Here is a 19,352-nt window from a genome sequence, read left to right on the forward strand (position 1 = left end):
AAAAAAGAGTAGTACAAATACCCGCTATTTTTCCCTTTTTTAAAACTTTTACACTGAGGACAGAGGTTTTAAAGTACTTTGGTCTTTCATTTGATTTAATGCAATGGCCAAGGAGCTAATGCTACTGTAAAGAAGATGTTTCTTCACTATAGATACCAGAGAAGAAGAAAATCTTGTGTCTTGGTAAAGGTCTTAACAACAAAGTGACCCTTGTGTCTTTCAGGAAGCAGAACAATGCCAGAATTTATTAATGACACTGGCATCTGGACCTACCAAAGTACCAAAGTACACCTTTTTCCATCCAAAAGAACAGAAAGTCAGCATGCACATCTTAAACTCGTTCAGGACTGTTAATACAGAAGTCATGTGGGAATTTATCCCTTCCACTATCCATCCTTATTTTCTTTTCCTAAATCTGTCAGACTATGTTGCAATACAAAAATATCTTTCCTTTAAATGCTTCTTAATGAGAAAGAATAGCTATCCTGTATTAAAACAAGATCTGGAAAGGAGTGCAGTAATTTTTTAATGCAAATCTTCACACTGTATCTCTTTTCTCAACCTTATGAATTTCCTTCTCCCTCTGAAAAATCCCAAATTATTAAAAATAAATAAATCAGCAGGACACATAATCTCTCTTTACAGTAAAGGCAGAAACAAGTCTAAAATATGAATAATTTACATATTTCTACAAATGGAAATTGCACATTCACTATATCTGTATAGCAACTCAACCTCAAATCATGGAGGTTCTTAAATCTGCAGCCATTACTCAGTGGCTGAAAAGTTTACTCTCCAAACTCATTACTTTTTATTAAGTTCCATAAAAAGTCTATTAATTCTTGCCCTATTCTTTTCCATTTTTCTAGAAGGTTTTTAAGCCTTCCTAATTCTAAAATATAAAGCTTACTCCTGGTGAACTTTGTATCACCAAAAAACACACAGAGCTTGACAAAACATTAAAGCCAGTTACTTGGATTTGAATCCATAGAGCTTGACAGAAATAATAAAAACAATTATTTGGATCTGCACCCACAGCATTTTACTTATAAAAAGATGTTGGTTTCTTCTAATCTATGCTGCTGCCTGTGAAAAATACACATACTGACAAAATAGGTAAGATTCTACAATTATTTGTGTGATCTTCTAACTTTAAGCAGAACGTACTTGCAATGCCACTGATGATAAAAGCACCTTTAATTTACTGTAAATCACAAAGGACATATGCTTTTTTAATGTCACCATATGAATACATAAAACCTTTTTCTTCAAAGCTAAGCTAGAGAAAAGTATGGCGCTCTTCAGTGTCTTAAAAATCAGCAGGATCCAGCAGCAAAACCTGAAGCCTATGGTTACAACAGTGAAAATAGATCCAGTAGGAAAATTTAAAGCAGAGGATGAGAATCAAATGCATTGATAGGAAGGCAAAAGTCTTATCTGAAAAATCATTCTGTAAGAAATGGATTTGAAAGAGTTAATATGAATGTTTAAAGCGTTAAAGTGAGAAGGATTGAGATTTTTGGGGCTGTGGTTGTTTTTCGCTTTGTGGAGGTTTTTTTGGGTTTTGTGTTGGTTTTTGTTTTTACTGCTTTACCCTAAAAATACACCTGAAGCTCTTTAAATTCCTATATTCTATGAAAAAAGTCACTTCCTGTTCAAAAATTAAGGTTAGTCATAAATCAGTAAAGCATGTGTGACTTACAGCAGATCTAAACTAATATAAAACACCCTTTACTGAAATATTTACTGAATTACAGTCTTCAATCACTGCTATTTTTATGATAAAAATGACTACTCAAGCATTAATAACTAACTATGATAAATATCCTTGAGGTGAGCTTTTAACCAACAGCAAGTTATTGAGATGATCATAAAAATATATTCTAGATCACTTTCTAGTAGAATTAATTCGTAGCTGGTGCAATTAATGAAAATGGTAGAAGAGAGATTAGCTCATTCTGTTCTACGATAAAATGATGATAATATAGGAATAATAAGAACCTGAAAATTCCAAGAGGTTCTCCAGCTATATCATTTTTACTTATAGTCAACAGAAAGTCCTATACAGATTAATGGAAAACAATTATTTACCCTAGAAACTGAACAACCCTGCAATAGTAATGATTCTGAATTGGAATTTCATATGAAGATCCTTTAGATTGGATTTTTGACTAGCCTATTAAATTAAGCCACACTAAATGATCTTTTAATTTGGTTTTAATATATTCTGAATCATCACCATTCTCTGTAAGAAGCTGTAGGAGGGCTACCTGGACTTGTTATTACAATACACCTTGCACAAATTCACTTATCAGGAGAGAAAAAAAAAAATACTTAAAAAAAATCAGCAAGATCTGAGAGTTCTCATCATACTGAAGCATTCTAAAAATTTCCAAAATCCACCATTTAAAACCGATACACACAATAAAACACACAATATGTTAATAGAATTAAATACCCCAATCCTACCAGGTTGCTAATTTTACTAAGAAATAGTTACTGTCAGAGAATAATAAACTCTTTAAGTTTCCTTTTCTGTCACCCTATGTTGGCTAATACAGGCAGCCGCCTATATGCCCTGGTCCCTAACATCAGCCATGCCCCAGCAATAAGCCCACCTCTCCTCTTCTTGATCCCACAAATGATCCTCAGAGCTTCTCCTCCTCCCTTATTCCCTTGACCCAAGAGATATCTGCCCATAGATATTCCTCCATTGCACTTTGTTGGCTGAAGATCCTTAAACACAATTGCTAAGAACAAGTGGATTCAAATTCAAAGAACCAGAGCTGCGTAGGGACATCAGGACTTGGCTCTGTAGTTTTCTGAAGTCTGGCAAATACTTTTCCTTTAGCACAGTTCAGCCACTTGTATTTGCAGGATCGCAGGATCTGGGTCAATAGGGACTCTATATCTGAGACAAATCTACAGATACTGCCTCAAACCACCCACTGCTTTCACTGACTCAATGTTCCATTCTTTAATTGCATTTTCTTTTAAAAAAAGGGAAAAAACCTTCAAAAAATCCAACCAAAGAAGACACCAACTATGCTGGAATGAGTGATTACTTACGCAAAAGGGCCTTAAGCTACAAAAAAGTAGCATGAAGTTTAATACTGACATTTCTTTTGCCCACATTATTGAATACATATTTTTGCAAGTAGAAAAGATTGAATACCGGGATTTAAAAGCCCAGTGAAACCAGTTAGCCAGAATGTCAACTGCTAGATGTGTATTTTTATGCCCAGGAAACCAAAACATAGGGATCGGAAAAAGGAGGCAGAAATATCTCAGAAATTTACAATTTTACAGGGGCACTTAAAAAAAAAAATTGACTCCAGTTCAGCTCCTGAATAAATCATGCAATAAATCCTGAAATTAACTAATTTTTTATTCTTATTCATGTATTATTATAATCTACTTGAATTCAGGCATAATCAATCACATTTTTCATTAAACCTGTAGCAGGTGCAACACAGTATCACTTATAGCTCTTATTAAAACGCCTGGTATTATAAACCCATTTTCCAATACACTGCAATCATAAGAGGCATGCCCCAAAATGAAGGTATTGTCTAATTCATTAAACGTACACTTTTGATTAATTGTCTATATCAAGACCAAATGCTTTCTGAATTTCCCATCTGAAGAAATGTTTTCACTGTTTCTTCTCTTCTTTGCTCCTTATTATGAGCAAGTAATCTAAAATGTAATTATTTCTGTGAGGTAAACAAGTACTTTTATATTTGACTGCATGTACTCTGTATTCAGTCCTTGAGGTAAATCAACACCATTGGAGCTAAACCAGCAGCTTTCAATTACAAGCTTCATTCTTCCTGACTTACAGTTTAAGATTGGCAGTTCTCTACTGTTGCAATTTTATCATAAAAAGCAGAGTTCGGTACTATACAAACACTTTGATTTCTAGAATCACATTATCTTAAAAAAAATAGATTTCTTAATAACTTTCCAAAAGACTAGATGACTTGGCTATAAAAAAGACTTGAAAATAAGAAACTATTAAAGGCAAAACCAGAAGGTAAAAACAATCTTACCGTTTTGCTATCTTAGCTATGCATTGATTGTGTTTATGTGTGGAGGGAAGAGATTATGAAGCTTGAAATACAATAGTTATCAATTCTGAGCATCTGAAACAGAATGAGCCAGCATGAAGCAGTTTAAGCCATGGAAACCAGCTGCAATGAGTCCTGGGGTTGGTACCATCTTCCAGCACAACGGCATCCTCTGCAAGTCTGAGCTGCTTCAGGTTTTCAACCAGGCAGCCCCAAGTTCTTTTCTTCATAGAAAAGCACGTAGTTTTGGTATACACCATATGTAAATATTCTCAACTACTTGCATGCACGAAGCCTAAGGTTGCTCTTTGACAAGCTCATCTCAGAGCAGGATGGCTTATAGAAGAGACTATTTCAGTTGGAAGGGACCTTCACTGACCATCTTAGTTCAACTGTCTGACCCATTTGGGGCTGACCAAAAGTTAAAGCGTGTTGTTAAGGGCATTGTCCAAATGCCTCTTAAACACTGACAGGCTTGGGGTCCTGACTACCTCCCTAGGAAGCCTGTTCCAGTGTCTGACCACCCGCTTAGTAAAGAAATGCTTCCAAATGTCCACTCTGAACCTCCTCTGGTGCAGCTCTGAACCATTCCCAAATGTCCTATTGCTGGATACCAGGGAGAAGAGCTCAGCACCTCCCTCTCCACTTGCCCGCCTGAGGAAGCTGCAGAGAGCATTGAAAACAGCCCCTCCTGTTCTCCAAACCCAAAGTCCTCAGCAGCTCCTCATAGGACATCTCTTTCAGCCCTGTCACCAGCTTTGTTGCCCTCCTCTGGATGCACTTGAGGACCTTTACATCCTTCTGAAAAGGTGGGGCCCAGAACACTATACCTCTAAGTACTGTTAATCAGACATAACAGCCCGACACAATGCTAGGGCTCAGAAAGCCTGGTGTATTTGTAAACACACAATGATGGATCAAAATGGGATTTCAACTTCTTATTATTAGGCCTTTATAAAGTTAAATTAGGATTTTGTTTTGCTGCCTGACAAGGAAATTCACCAGAATGCTCAGTGGTATGTTTCTAGATCTTCACACTATCAGCTCCTCTAGAATTGCATTCAGAGACTGATAACACCCTCAGTTACAACAGATATATTTTAAATTGAATCTGAGGTAAACAGTATATCAGTTTTACTTTTGAAAGATGGAAAGATCTTCTGTAAAAAGGGAGCAAACACTAGTTTTAGGTGTTCTGCTTCATCTTTAAATCTTGTGGTTTTTATCGGAACAGGTACAGTGCAGCAACAGATGAAATCAGTGTCTCTTCCCATCTACATCCTAGGACTGCTGTTTCTTACAATTAATATTTTATAAATTGTGAAGATACATTTTTAAAGCAATTTGATCCAGGTTCTCTTCTGGGCATCTGTGAAATGGATTTTCAACAATGTTTTTCCTTCTTGAAAAGCACGTTCCCTTGAAATGCACTGTTTAAGGAAGAGGCACCTTTCTCCATTTCTAGCACTGTACTTGGCTGCTGTGATAAGTCCTGTCATGTCAGCTCAGTCATATTCCACTGACTTGCATTTTATCGTGCAAAATGAATGCATGCTTCCTTTTGGATTACAAAAGGAAGATAATATAACATACTTGCAATGCCGTTGCCTGCAGTGAAGGAACATTTGCAATTCCAGGGATAACTTTACCTGCTGGGGCATGTAACCTCCGCTCCTTTCTGTATTGATAACTTCTGTATTGGAAATACAGGACTTTTCTTAGCCTTCCTATCTGTTTCATACAAAATTTGCAGTGACAGCTTCCTAGATTCCATGGGAACCAGTGGCAAAAGCTCATTTATAACCACTGACAATCTGGACAACTGTCTCAACACCAGAGTGGCAAGAGCTCATTTATAAACAGTAACAATTTGGATAACTGCCTCAAAACGGAAAGGGGAAAAAGGTTATTCATAAGATCACAGAAAGGACAAATAGGAGAGCAGTGAGTGAACCTGCTCAGTACTTATACACTATTCCAAGAAGCAAAGGATAACAAGCATGGCTGGATTATTAACGGTGTGTTCAGGAAGGACAGGTAGGGAATGCAACTCAACAAGAACAGATGAAAAATCCTGTACTTTAAAGGCATGATCAAGCGCACAGATATGGTGTGAGACTGTCTAAATTGGCAGCAGTACAGAAAAGCAATGCAGAAAGAAGACCTGAATTGTTACTGTACATTTAATGATAAATATATTTCAACAGTGTCATGATGGTGAGGGGGAAAAAAAGAGGGAAAAAGAAAAAGAGTAACACCAAAGGAAGCCCTGAAAGGAGTATGGTGTCTCAGATACATGAAGCTGTTATTTTGGTTTCTATAGCACAGCACTCGGATGCGGTGCAGCACCCAGTCTGGCATTTCAAAGAAGATGGGGATCAATTAGAAAGGTTCCAGAGCAAAATGATGAACAGGATCTGAGAGCAGAAAATTCAGAGGGAAAGGGATTATTTCGTTTAGCAGGGAGGGAAAAATAAAGATAATCTTCAAATATAGAAAGACAGCTAAAAATGAGAACCTGATATTCATTATAAACAGAAAAAAGGAGCCGTGGATTAGACGATATAAAGGCTGATTTAGATTAGACAAAAATCAAAAGATAAGAGTATTGAAGCTCTGAAATAGAACATTTTGGGCAGCTGTGAGATCGCTTTTCCCAGGAACTGCACAGGTACGGCTGATTCTGTCTTCAGGCAGGGAGCACAGACCGGGGCAGTGACTGCTCAGAGACCTCTCCTGCCCTGTTCCTACGATTTCTGTGACTGCTCTGCCTCTGGCTCCTGCAAGGATGGGGATGAAATGTGACACAGCTCTGTCCCTACACAAGTGACAAGTAATGCATGGATAAGGGCAAAAGATAGAAAGCTAGACAAAGAAATACAGTAACTGATGCGGTCAATCTCTCTAATACATCCACTTCCCCTCCATCAATACCTCCAGCATCTGATAATTTAACAGAAGCCTCAATCTCCTGACTAAATGTCAGTGTGATCCCATATTTCCTTGAGCAGACAATATATAAAGGAAGAAAAATCAGTCTTTTAAACTGAATTTAAAACATGTTTTAAGTTAATGAAATTCATGAAAAGAAATGTTTCAATTAATTTATTTTTCCTATCCATAACAAAATAAACCTCAAAACTGTAAGGCAGTCCAAATATTCTCCTTCAACCCTTTCAATTTCTAGTAGACTTGACAGGACCTAGCATAGAAGAAATAAAGGGCATATCTGTGATAAAATTATGGATTTTAATTGTGTAACAAAGCATGGCAAGCACTTCATCTTATCTAACACACACGCAATTACCCCGCTACCGTCAATATTATCAGCAGTACCAGAATTCTTAACACTGTGTCCTACTGATTTATTTTTCCATCAACGAGAAAAAAACACATCTTGGTTTCAGCTGGACATTTTACTTCAGTCATGCATTTCACTGCGAGTATTTCCAGGCTACAATTGTGCAATATTAGGAGGCAGGTAGGTAGATTTGGGCAGTCAAGAATCAGAGACAAAAGAATTGTATCAATCGCCCACAGTCACATCCCTTCCCTCTTTCCCAAATGAGAGCAATGTATATTACATATGTTACATATGTGTAATACGAATGTATCTAAAGGTATGACACAGTCTCTATTTTGCCAAACATCAAATGAGACATTCGCTTGTTCTGGCAAAGATTTTAAAATACAAAAATAACCACAGAAAAATCATATCTTTGACTAAGTCTCCTGCAAATTTGGCCTCAAAAAAGGGAACTTACAAACTATTTTTCAAATTATGTTAAGGTTGTGTGATTTAAAGGTTTTTTTTGTTCCAGGAGTTTACAAAATGGTTCTTCCATTCCTTGCTGAAACTTCTTATCCATCTCATTATAAATCAAGAACATACTTCACATTCAAACTATAGCACAAAAAAAAGTAATGCCTAGAACATTTGCCATTTATCTTCTCATCTTAATACACTTTAGAGTTATTTAAGTATACCAATTCTTAATAAAATTTGTGATCGTATTACCTAAAAGAAAAACTATTTAGATTAAAACTGCATTATTCTTTTTAACATCTTGCAAGCATTAACTGATCCTCATAATGGTAACATAAGGTAAGAAGGTACTATTATCCCAATTTTATCCAGAGGGAAAACCGAGGTAAGGAACTTCAACCACTTGCCCAGTGTCAAATCTTGCGTCACTCAGGCCTGAAATCAGACAATGACTCTGTACCTCAGGTAACCATTTAATCTTACATGTCTTTGTAGGATTTAGGGAACTGTCTCAAAGCAACTGTCTTACCATTTATCTGAGAGATAATGTAATATCAGAAAGTGATAGATTTGTGCTTCCCGGAAGCCTACATATGACTACATATTTGCCTTTAAAACATTCCAAAACACAGAAATCCCCCCACCAAAGAGTCAGCAGATATTTAATGTCTCATCACATTCAAAACAATTACCTAACAAGCTGTAAGGTGCAGATCTACAGTGACAAAGAAAAATTAAAGTTGTCTTGAACATTTTTGACAGAGCAGTATCTTTGCTCAAGCAGTCCTATGATAGAGGACCACCTCAGAGAAATACAAAATCGTGTTGGCACAGCTGACTTTGAAGGGCTCTATGTTTCTTGTCTCTCTATTGCAGCTCCCTCATTTCCTCTACATCTGTCATGGTTAAAACAAAAGTAAGACATACCTTAATTGTGCTAGTGTGTGCACCAGGATATTCTTTTTCCTCCAGTGTTGACCAACGTTGTATAAATTTTGACACCAGAGGATCATCATAGTCAACTATCTGAAATCCTGAGACATTAGCTCCTCCAAACTGAATTTTGGACAGATCTCCATCAGTAAATCCCTGGGCACAGAAAACATGTTATTCCAGCAGTTTTGGCAGATCTCTCAATAGTATATACAAATAAAGAGTTACCATATGACCTCTATGGCAGAAGAGTACGCCAACATTTTCCTCAGAGAGGATCCAAGTTTAAATCCTGGGCTGCCAGGACTGAGTCGTCAGCTCCACCAGCCAGCAATGTCTCTTGCTGCTCACTGGCCATATAACTTTATAGAGCACGGGCTGAGAGGACCTGTCCGTGCTGCGCTTGCTTTCCTAAATAATCCCATTAATTTCAATGGCACTGCTTAAATGAGAAAGGCAACACTGACAAGAGTAACAGTTAGGCAAGCAAGTTTTAACCAGGAATAGCTACAGCCACAGCTGAGTCCTCTTTTTGCTAGAAACACTAAAACACGTGTAGGACTTACCATCGCCTGCACCTCCTCCCTCCAGTATAAAGAATTACTTCTCACTCTTACAAACAGTACATATTTTTTTTGTTTCCATATTTGGTGTTTTTACTTGTCCCAAATAACCATACAACTGAATTCATATGAAATACTCCTCTCAGACACTTCAGTTTAAATTCATGCTCTGCGTCAACAAAGAACTAGCAACCTTGACCCACATTAACAGAAGTTGCTACAGTTGCTGTACGAGGTGCTCTTTAATTGTTGCATATTAATGATAGTAATCAATGATGCTAATACAGGCACTTCTACAGAGATCATGATTACTGTGAGCTTGAAGTTGAAACAGGAACTTTCATTGTATACTTTGATCCCTTCTCCATCTATCAGCGCATTTTATTCTTAAGTTACAGTCAAGAAAAGAAGAAAGAAGGTGCATTCAGTGAAGAAGATGGGATAAGAGTACTAGATAAGTTTTCTTTCTGGCAGAGAAAAACAATTTTAAAATCATTACCATATATACTTTATATGATATTATACAAAAGCTCTACAATATTTGCATTTAAACTGGATAAATCTTTAGGAAGCATATGTATTAAACTGCTTTAAAATAAAGATTCAATAAGTTTTCGATCTTACAGGCTTACTCTTACAAACTTGGAGCAATAGCTAAAACAGCAACCACTCAACATAATGAAATACAGTAGGCAATTTTTCTAAAATGTTTATTTCCCCTAAGACTCAAAATACTATTTATACAACATTTGCAATGCAAAATAAAAATGTCTAACAGTTAGAGAATTTTTCAAGTTTTGCAAGACTTTTTATGCTCGCGTTGTGTATATCTGTACCATAACTTCTTTATCCTAAAAATTAGCTAATAAATATAAAAATGAAACCCCACTGTTCTACTTTTAAAGAGGCCTTTAGAGTATAATGCTTCCTTGCACCTGTCTAGGGACATATGTGATTTTCAGAATACTGCCTGCCTGGAGGGGGAAGTGTTTTGAACAAAGGTTGGGAGGTGACAGGGGTCATCTCTGAAGTGTGACAGGCACAGCATGGCTGTTCCGTTTCCTCAGGCCTCTCAAAGGCCTATGGAAGACAGGAGTGCACTCTGGGCTCTGCTGGAATTTATATCAAACACTACCACTGCCCAAGAATAAATATTGAAAAGAATGATTTAGAGGCACTCACACCATGCAAAGCCCAAAATTCTCTTCTGGATCACAAAAACTGAGATTCAAGTCTGCAGAATTTGCTTTATCTCCTACAAAACCCCATTGTTTTTGGTAAGGTGAGAGGTGAGAGAAGAAACATGTTTGTTGAATGAATGTTATCAGCCTATAGCGTGGAAAGTTATTTTTCTGATTTCCATACCCTACTTTTCTGAAGTACGTAGAAAAAGGGATGAAGCTCTACTGAAAGTGCTGAGCAACCTTCACTCCCACTGATGGGAATATCACAGGAGGCATTTAAGCCCTCAAAAGACTTGGCCAGTAAAACAAATACCATCTCAACACATGCATTCATATAGCAAGGATGAAAGCATTTAGCTTTTTTCTATTTTCTAAAATGCACTTAAAACAAAATACTAGTTGATGTGCTTCCATAAACACTAAAATGAGTAATACAAGTATTTTTAATATTAGAAACACTTACCAGATTTGCAATGATATAATGGTATCCTTTAACATGTTTACCAATTGTGATAACCTGGAAAAAAATGAAGAAATACCTCCGTAACAGAGAATGTCCACCTGATATACAGACTGAGACTTAAAGCTACAGAACACAGTACGATGTAAAAGCCAGTTGTGAACTTTACTGCATGTAATACTGAGTCTGGGACTAAGACTTAAAGCTACAGAATACAGTATGATGGAAAAGCCAGCTGTGAACTTTACTGCATGTAATACTGAGTCTGTTCAGTGCTTAACTTTTTATTTTACCTAATGCACCACTGAACATACTCTCTGCTGGCGGAAATTGGTCATGTTGAAGTCCAAGTCCTGAGATCTGTAAACAGAGGAGCTGAATGCTAATTACTAAACTGTGTATTAAAGGCACAACCTGGACAGGAGGGAGCAGACACCATGCCATAGCAGCACTGTGCCTCAGATATTCCTGCTTGAATTCTGCTCCCTTTGTTCCTTGAACTAGAAAAAGTTTAAAAGCCCACTAACATTAATGAAAGCATCTATATTCTCAGGAAGTCTTAAAAAGTTCAAATTGTTGCTTATTGCCCTAAGGCTTCCTCGTAATCTCCCTCAAAGCCAGCTGGTGGTTTCTCAGCAGTCTCCACCGGCAGGCATGCAGCATGGATTCTTCTCCCAAATAAGCCTAATTAAGGCTATATCTGCATGGGGAAGTTTGTACTTTGAAGCAAAATGCTTCATCAGAGAAAGGACATGGGAGATAAGAGGACTCTAGAGGTTTCTTCCATCTTTTGAACAAAGAGAACAATTCGAATCAAGAAAGGATGATTCATTTATTTCCCCACTTAACATATAACTAAAATATTTGGAGTAAGTATCCTGTAATTTGTATCAGGCTAGTAGTGAACGACATTCTGCATACTTGCTTTAATGAAGTTACAGTGAAGGCAGTCTGTAACACCAAATTCTACATTACTACAGTTTGAGACTGAAAGGGATCACATTACACAGGCCACAGAAGTTATTCAATTATTCCTCTTTTGAGCTTAATACATACACGATATATGAACTTAATTATTCTAAAACAGTTACTTGGTTCAGACTACTTAAAGCTCATTACTTATTAAAGGTTTAAGAACTGTGTTCAGATGTATTTCTTATGCAGCTGCTACTTCCAATGAAATTTCAGTAGGACCAAACAGATTAGCACTTCCACATAAAACACTTCATCATTGATACCTGAGGAAATGACCAGTAGCTGCAAGTCTTTAGATCTACGGTTAGTAACTCTCCTCTAACTGCCACTGGGTACATTTCATTAACCTAGCTTTCTAAAATATTGTGCTGTGTCATTCATCCATGCAAACACTAAGGATGCTGCCAGTTAAAACTCTTGAGAAGATTCAGTGGCGGCTCCAAAAGCCATGATGAAGATGCTGTGGACACAAAAGGTATTCACTAGCGACCCCAGTTTAAACAAGCATCTCAAGCAGGGACAGACAAGAAGTGGCAGTGTTTCCACATCTGCCCAAAGGATGTTATCAAGGGAAAATTAAATTCAAAGGAAGTTGGCTGAGAAGAAGTAGAGGCTATAGCAAAGAGCACGGTAACACTGAACTGCCAAATCAGAGAGGAGAAATACAAACCAGTCTTAGGAAAATCGGGGAACCAAAATATTTTTCAACTTCAACTTATATAAATGGTTGAAATCTGGAAGAGAAACTATAACACAAGACAAAAACAAGAACGATGAAACAACTTTGGAAACATATCGTGTGTCTACACAAAGACCCAAGGACTACAGAGCATAACTGTGTGAGAGCCTGAGGATGCCACCACAGCTCAGAAAGTTACTGGGATCGATGAAAGCCCTACAACAGACGTTTTGTTCAAGAATGGAAAGTAAGGAAGGAAGTAAAGTAGTTGCTGCTCTATATATCAAGAATGCAAGTAATACTTCAGTATTCAAGAAAAATCTGGTCAAGAGAAAGCCTGTTTCACACCTCAGTAAAAATACACAGAAAAAGAAAAGGGATATTGATACAAAGGGTTTACTTTAGGCATCCTCATGAAAAGATGAAAATTGCTGAGGGTTGTTTGGGGGCAGGAATTAAAAAGAGTTTTTTAAAGAACAGATCTGGTAGCAAAGTAAGACTTGAAATACATATTCTGCTTTTAGGAAAAAAAAAATCTGAAGAATACACACAAAGGATACTCCCAGACCAAGAAATTCTTTGTTCAGCACATATCTTCGTTTTAATACATGGAGAATATTAACAGATATACAGTTATTTTAGCTTTTATTTTAGGCTACTTCAGAAATTTAAAGTGGGCTTACCTTTTTACATAAGGAAGGGAAGTGACAGAAACAGACGGTAAGGATAATGGACTTAAAAACCAGACTGAACTCCAGAAATTGCTAGGGTATCTTGCAAAGAGGATCTCAAGGATAAAATCATATGAGATAGCTGACAGACGTTTGAGACCATATTCTAGGGCACAGCAGAAAACTCAAAATAGTTTTCAAACTCAAAATAGGAGAACAGCTAATTGCAACTATATTAACTGACCTGTGTGGCTGATCCACAGTTATCTAGAGTTCTTCAGTGACTTAGAAATCAAAACAGCAGAAACAAAAGTTTATCCATAAGTCTGTGGGGATAAGCTGAGAAAATCTGACTCAAAACATGGCAGAATCTATCAAAGTGCAATCAGGGCAAGAAAAATATCCCAGAGCTGCAAACAATATAAGAGAAGACAAGGAAAAGAATATGTCTACTACTAAACAAACAAAGACACTGAAAATGAGAGGGAACTAAAGGGAAAACAGGGTTCTTGCCCTGAAAAAGAAGTAAAAGGAGAAACTCAAGAAACTTAGTCACACAAACTTTCACTTCAGGGAAGAGATTATAATGAATGTTAGATAGTTAATTTTAAAGGAACCTGTAGGATAGTAAGGTAACAGCCAACATTATAGTCTTGTCAGGATCAAAAGATGTCAAAGCAATTTCTTTCCTTTCTCCGACATGACAGCTGGCCTAATGGGTAATGTGGCAATGGCAGATGTGGAATATCTTGGGTCTAATAAGGCTTTTGTCCCATATAACATCATTACATGCTCTTAAGGAAACACAGACAAGACAAAAGTCACTGTAAGGTAAGTGAATTATGTTTAAAAAGCCACAGAAAACCAGCTGAAGAGGACTTATAAGCAGTACTTCTCTCAAGCATTGCTCTGCTCAGTACCTTTCTTGACATGGATAACAAGCCTTGAGTACAGGATCAAATTCAAATTGATCTTGAAAATTAGAGAAACAGTTTGCGGACATGAATTCCAAATAAAACAGACAAATGCAATGCACTCCATTTAGGACACTGTTCTTTGCCCAAGCCTCTCCAAATTGCAATGACCTTCATAACAAAGACCAAACTAACAAGACCTTCAAAAAGCCCCAAACCAACGCATATAGACCCAGATGAAATATCCCTGCAGATGCTGTACTGTCTCACATGGTCAAGCTCAAGCCAGCAGGGAGCTACTCTTATAATTTTTCATTATGCTCTGCATGCATGAGGAAGAAATAAGACACAGAGACAGCAAGACCTTCCCAGACAGCAGGATGTAAGAGGTGGATTTGAAAGTAATGCAATAATTTGCATCAGAGCACCGGAGAGAAGCTGAAGAGAGACCCAAGGACAGCAAGAATGACAAAGAACTTAGAAACATGAACTATTTAAATGGAGAAGAGGAGCTGTTGATACAGCCTTCCAAGATGCAGAAAGTCCTTGGAAAATGTATTAGAAGTAGAAAACACTTTCTAGGTGTAAGGAGAACTAACCTTTAGATATATTGTAATTATTTATAATGCACCATGTATAATAGTATATCAACTACAAATAACATATAGTATACTACTTAGGTTGTGAAATAGCCTTAACGAGATTTTTCCTTTTTTAAATAATCAGGACATAATACCCTACAGGATCATCCAGGTAGAATTATCTTGTCTTTGAGCAGAGGGAGGGATTACAGGATTTGTACGTTCATTTTCTGCCTACGGGGTCCTCAATACAAACCTGTCACTTCCTAACGACGCCTAATAACGACAAAAATAGGATCAAAAGACAAGAACTCATTACACCTACTTATATAATATAGCTAACTGCTGTCACTGAAAAATGGAGAATAGCAAACCTGATCAACAATGTCGTTGACTTTATCACGCTCACAGTCCAAAATCACTCGCCTTTCCTTTTTCACCTCTAGATCTTGAAACAGTGAACGGTAAGTTTCATCTTTTCTGTCATTGTTAATGTTTCCTACATTGATAGCAGTCACTTGCCATTTCTTTTCAGCTGCGGAATCCAGCACAGCTTGCAATGTTGATAAGCCTAGAGAAGCACAGGAGAGGAAAAAAAAAAGATATTACTGATAAAGCCTGAGAAATAACAAGCTTCTAGAACGTGATTTATGAGATTACTTGTTTAAGATTTCCCCATAGCTTGTTGGACCTGTCAAACATTGTTATGACTCAGAAATGAAGACAGTGTGGGTCCAACCATTCTTATTGCATGAAAACTTTATTTAAATCACTGCAAGGAATCAAGGTAGGGCCTTGTAAAGGGCAACCTTTTGGTTTTGCTTCAAATTTCTTCAGAAGAGGCTTTTGCGTTTCGCTGCTCCACTGCTGCAATTCCACACGCTGGGAAAGAGGTCTTCTAGGAGAAACACGAACCAATTATGGCTGGAGGATCAGCTGCTTATTACGAAATACTGGATTTAAACCCCGATCTCCCTGAGGTCTATGGCAAAATTCCCATGTTCTGCAGTGGTGCTAACAAAGTTCTTATTTCTGTTGCCTACAAACATATCCCTGATTATGAAAGATGTGCTGAGATGTACTTTTCCATTAGATAAGTAGGCTCAATGCTGACACCTACAAGCAGTCTACAGAAGTTTGCTTCCATTTTATCCTTTTGGCACGTTCCTGCCAGGAAGCTGTGATGTCTGTACAGCTGCAACTGCCCACAATGTATTATAAAACCACTGAAAATTTTACTTGACTGGTTTTCCTTTTCAAGGATTAAATAACGGAGTATAGAGATGTGAAAATTACCGCTGGAAATGAATTTCTGCTATACAACAAATGCCATTTTAACAATTTTCAGCAGTACAGGAATTAGTCTAATTTTCTTTTTTTTTTTTTCTATAATACTATCTGTTATCCTTAAAATTGCTCTCTAAAATATGTAGAATTCTCTGGAAGGAATCTGCACATAACAAGTCTTTCTCACAAGCCAACTGACATTTTTGCACATTCATCTCTCCTGAAAGCACAAAACACCAGGAGTCATTTCCTTAAGACAAATTTCTGACTTGGTAAGGAAGAAGAATAACAGTGGTTATGCTCATAAATGTAGAAAGAAAACACAAAGCATTAATTTGCCTCAGAGTTTGTAAATACATCACTAAATGAAGATTGGCCAGTGTTTAGCAATTCAGCTTTTTCAGTGACAATGGTAATGAGATACAGCACCATACAAGACTGCAAATGGCAGGCTTCTAAAAGCATAAATTCAATTATTATCTCAAAAAGTTCTGGTTTTCTATATTGTCTTTAGGGAAGACTGACAGAAAGTTTTGTATGTCATGCAATGACTATTTATTTTGAAATAATAGATAAGTACTGTCCATGGGTACATATAAACTATGTATAACATGTTAAAAATAAGTGTGGAGGACTGATGCTGAAAGGAAAAGATAATTAATGCAAGCAAACTGAAAGATATAAAGAATATCTTAAAACATTAAAAAGTATTGAGTCGATATCTCAACATAAAGTTTCAAATGGGAATTTAAAATAATTTATAAACAAACAGAAAATGCCAACACTGAAACCAAATCATATCAGATCTCATTTAGAAGATTTCTTGTCCTTCAATTTGTCCATGTTTCCTCTGAATTAAACAGCAGCTCAGTTAGGGATAAATTAATAAGGGCAATTGATTTTAATACTCTCCATTACAAAGGATTTCTATATTTTACTCCCTTGATCTTCCATTTTTCCTAGGGACTTCCTTTTCTTGAGATGCCCTCTACAGAGATGTCAAATGGCTGTTTGGATTTCTTGCTTTCTATAGGCAGCAGATTTGTCATCTCCATACAGATTAGTTTATTCTGACAGTAAGAACACACTGCAAAAGAATGAGAAACAATGCTGCAGGTTAACCTTGTGCCATCACTGAGGAGCGACCATTTCCTCAGTGTAAAGGTAGGAGTTTCATGCCTTGGAGCTCCTTATCACTGGGGTGCCTTGCCACAATTAAAGCAAACAAACAAGGAAAAAAGACGTATCTAAAGGGTGACTACAAATAACAATTTCATGCTGTTATTCCTGGCCAGATTCAGCCAGTGCAGCTCTCAAGAAGGAGGTGTTTTTCAGTATTTCCTAAATATAAATCACATGCAGGTCATGTACTGCGCACTGCTGGCTGATTGACAGAATATTGGCTAAGCAAGTAGTTTTACATCTGTCCTTTCTAAAAAGGCAGTGAATATTTCTGATTTTAATGTGAATTTGAAAAGGATCTGCCAGAGAGGTGGGCTTAGGATTCACTGTCCCACATGACATTACTGTTAGAGGCAACAAACTAACATTAGTTTTTCTAACTTCTTACAACACTGATAAAGCACCTACAAAGGAGGTCACTTCAATTTCTGAACAACATGAAGTATAAAATGGCATCAGAATGAAGAGAACCAAATGTCACCTCACTACTCAACAAACTATGGTGTGACATAACCATCCTTTAAATCTAGCAGCATCTTACCATTTACCACTTAATATTCAAGTCTGACCAAAGAACATGCAGGTGAGCCATCAAATAGTATTTTTAAAAGGAACAGGAGAAGGTAAGAATAGAAAAAATTTAGCCAAGGACTACTAGGAGAGGAAACCTAAAACCAGAATGACAATCATGGAATTTCAGAAAGGGCAGTCAAAAAAACCCACTTCTGTACAATGGTGCTTCTTCTCAGAAAAATAATTAATACACCACAATTTTCAAGTCATTTTTCCCAGTTCAGTAACTGTTATATTATTACTACTACAGGCATAAAAGGGCATAGGACTTGAGAAAGCTGTACCATGGAGGAAACTGCTCATAAGCAGTGGATTTGGGGTTATCAACACAACAACAAAGACCACCTAAGCTCAAGAGAGATGAGGAGCTTGAATATTTATCAAAATCAGTCTCCAAAGAAGCAGGGACTGCATCCAAGGCTCTTGCTTGCTTGGTGCCCAACTACTGATTTTGCATGTGCGGAGTGAATCTGAGGTAGCAGATTGCCCTTCATGCTCTGATGTTTGGTTGTGGGGTTTTTTTTTTCTCCCTAGATGATTTTTTTAAAACAAGAAAATAAATCTCATAGGAACTGGTTTACATGTTATTAATCTCACATTGCTTATTAGCACATGCTTGCAATTCTATTAATATGTACTGTAATAATTCCTCTCTCATTTAAGCAATTTTGTTTCTGTCCCAAAAGCTCATTTCTAAATTTAAGTTTACACTTACATTTGCTGCAGGTAAATATTCCTTTCCTTGTTTACTTTTCTAATACTAATTCAGCATTTCAGTGGGATACATACAGCAAACAGCATACAGATTAAAAATACCACATCTCACCTCTGTCGCTGTCATACAAGTATGCAAACTTGGTCCACTGATAGTACTCGATCAGGCTTAGAAGGGCTCCCTTGAGGTCAGGTCTCATCTGGATGACGAAGGGATGCGTTCCATCTGTTGGGAAGCTGGGAGTTATGAAGGAGACATGAAGAGTCCCACAGAATGATGTGATGGTATTTACAGACTTCTTGTCATAGAATCCAAAAATAGCAAAGACTCCTCTTGAAAACTGGGAGCAGACTAGGAGAGAGAAAGAAAAACAATTAGATGGGAGGATTTTTTTTCAAAAAATTTATTGAGAAGTCTTACCATGCATTTATTTACAAGAAATAACGGAATTGCCTGATCACACAAATAACAGGAGAAAACAGCAGCTATGGAGATTATTATTTTAAGTAGTATTAATCAGTAATACAAAGTTTCCACTAGAAACAACAACAAAAAAAATCAGACATGTGGTTCACATTCCTAGACAATTAATTTAGAAATAAAACTCACCACGTTATTCTTAAATTCAATTTATACTGTAAAGAAAAGCGATAAAAACATCAATGGCAGCCGTAATATATAAAATGAGTCATTATGACCACACATAGTATTATGGAAATAACTTTGTCATGTTAAAAAATAAATTGGCTCTGAGGTCAAGACTCAACGGCTTTTTGCAAAATGCCATAAATAACTTCCC

General features: G+C 36.9%; 1 protein-coding gene across 1 annotated transcript in view; it reads right to left on the reverse strand.

Moving 5' to 3' along the window:
- The window catches only part of GRIA2 (glutamate receptor, ionotropic, AMPA 2), a gene marked incomplete at its 5' end in the record, with an annotated part of 49,019 nt that extends 30,115 nt beyond the window's left edge, over positions 1–18,904 (reverse strand). The window contains 4 exons of the mRNA XM_010180980.1: positions 8,764–8,925; positions 10,980–11,033; positions 15,171–15,367; positions 18,665–18,904. Of these exons, the coding sequence (XP_010179282.1) occupies positions 8,764–8,925; positions 10,980–11,033; positions 15,171–15,367; positions 18,665–18,904 (653 nt within the window). The remainder of the gene's footprint in view (positions 1–8,763; positions 8,926–10,979; positions 11,034–15,170; positions 15,368–18,664) is intronic.
- Positions 18,905–19,352: the final 448 nt, after the last annotated feature.

Source organism: Mesitornis unicolor, unplaced genomic scaffold (genome assembly GCF_000695765.1).
Source record: "Mesitornis unicolor isolate BGI_N332 unplaced genomic scaffold, ASM69576v1 scaffold8073, whole genome shotgun sequence".
NCBI lineage: Eukaryota > Metazoa > Chordata > Aves > Mesitornithiformes > Mesitornithidae > Mesitornis > Mesitornis unicolor.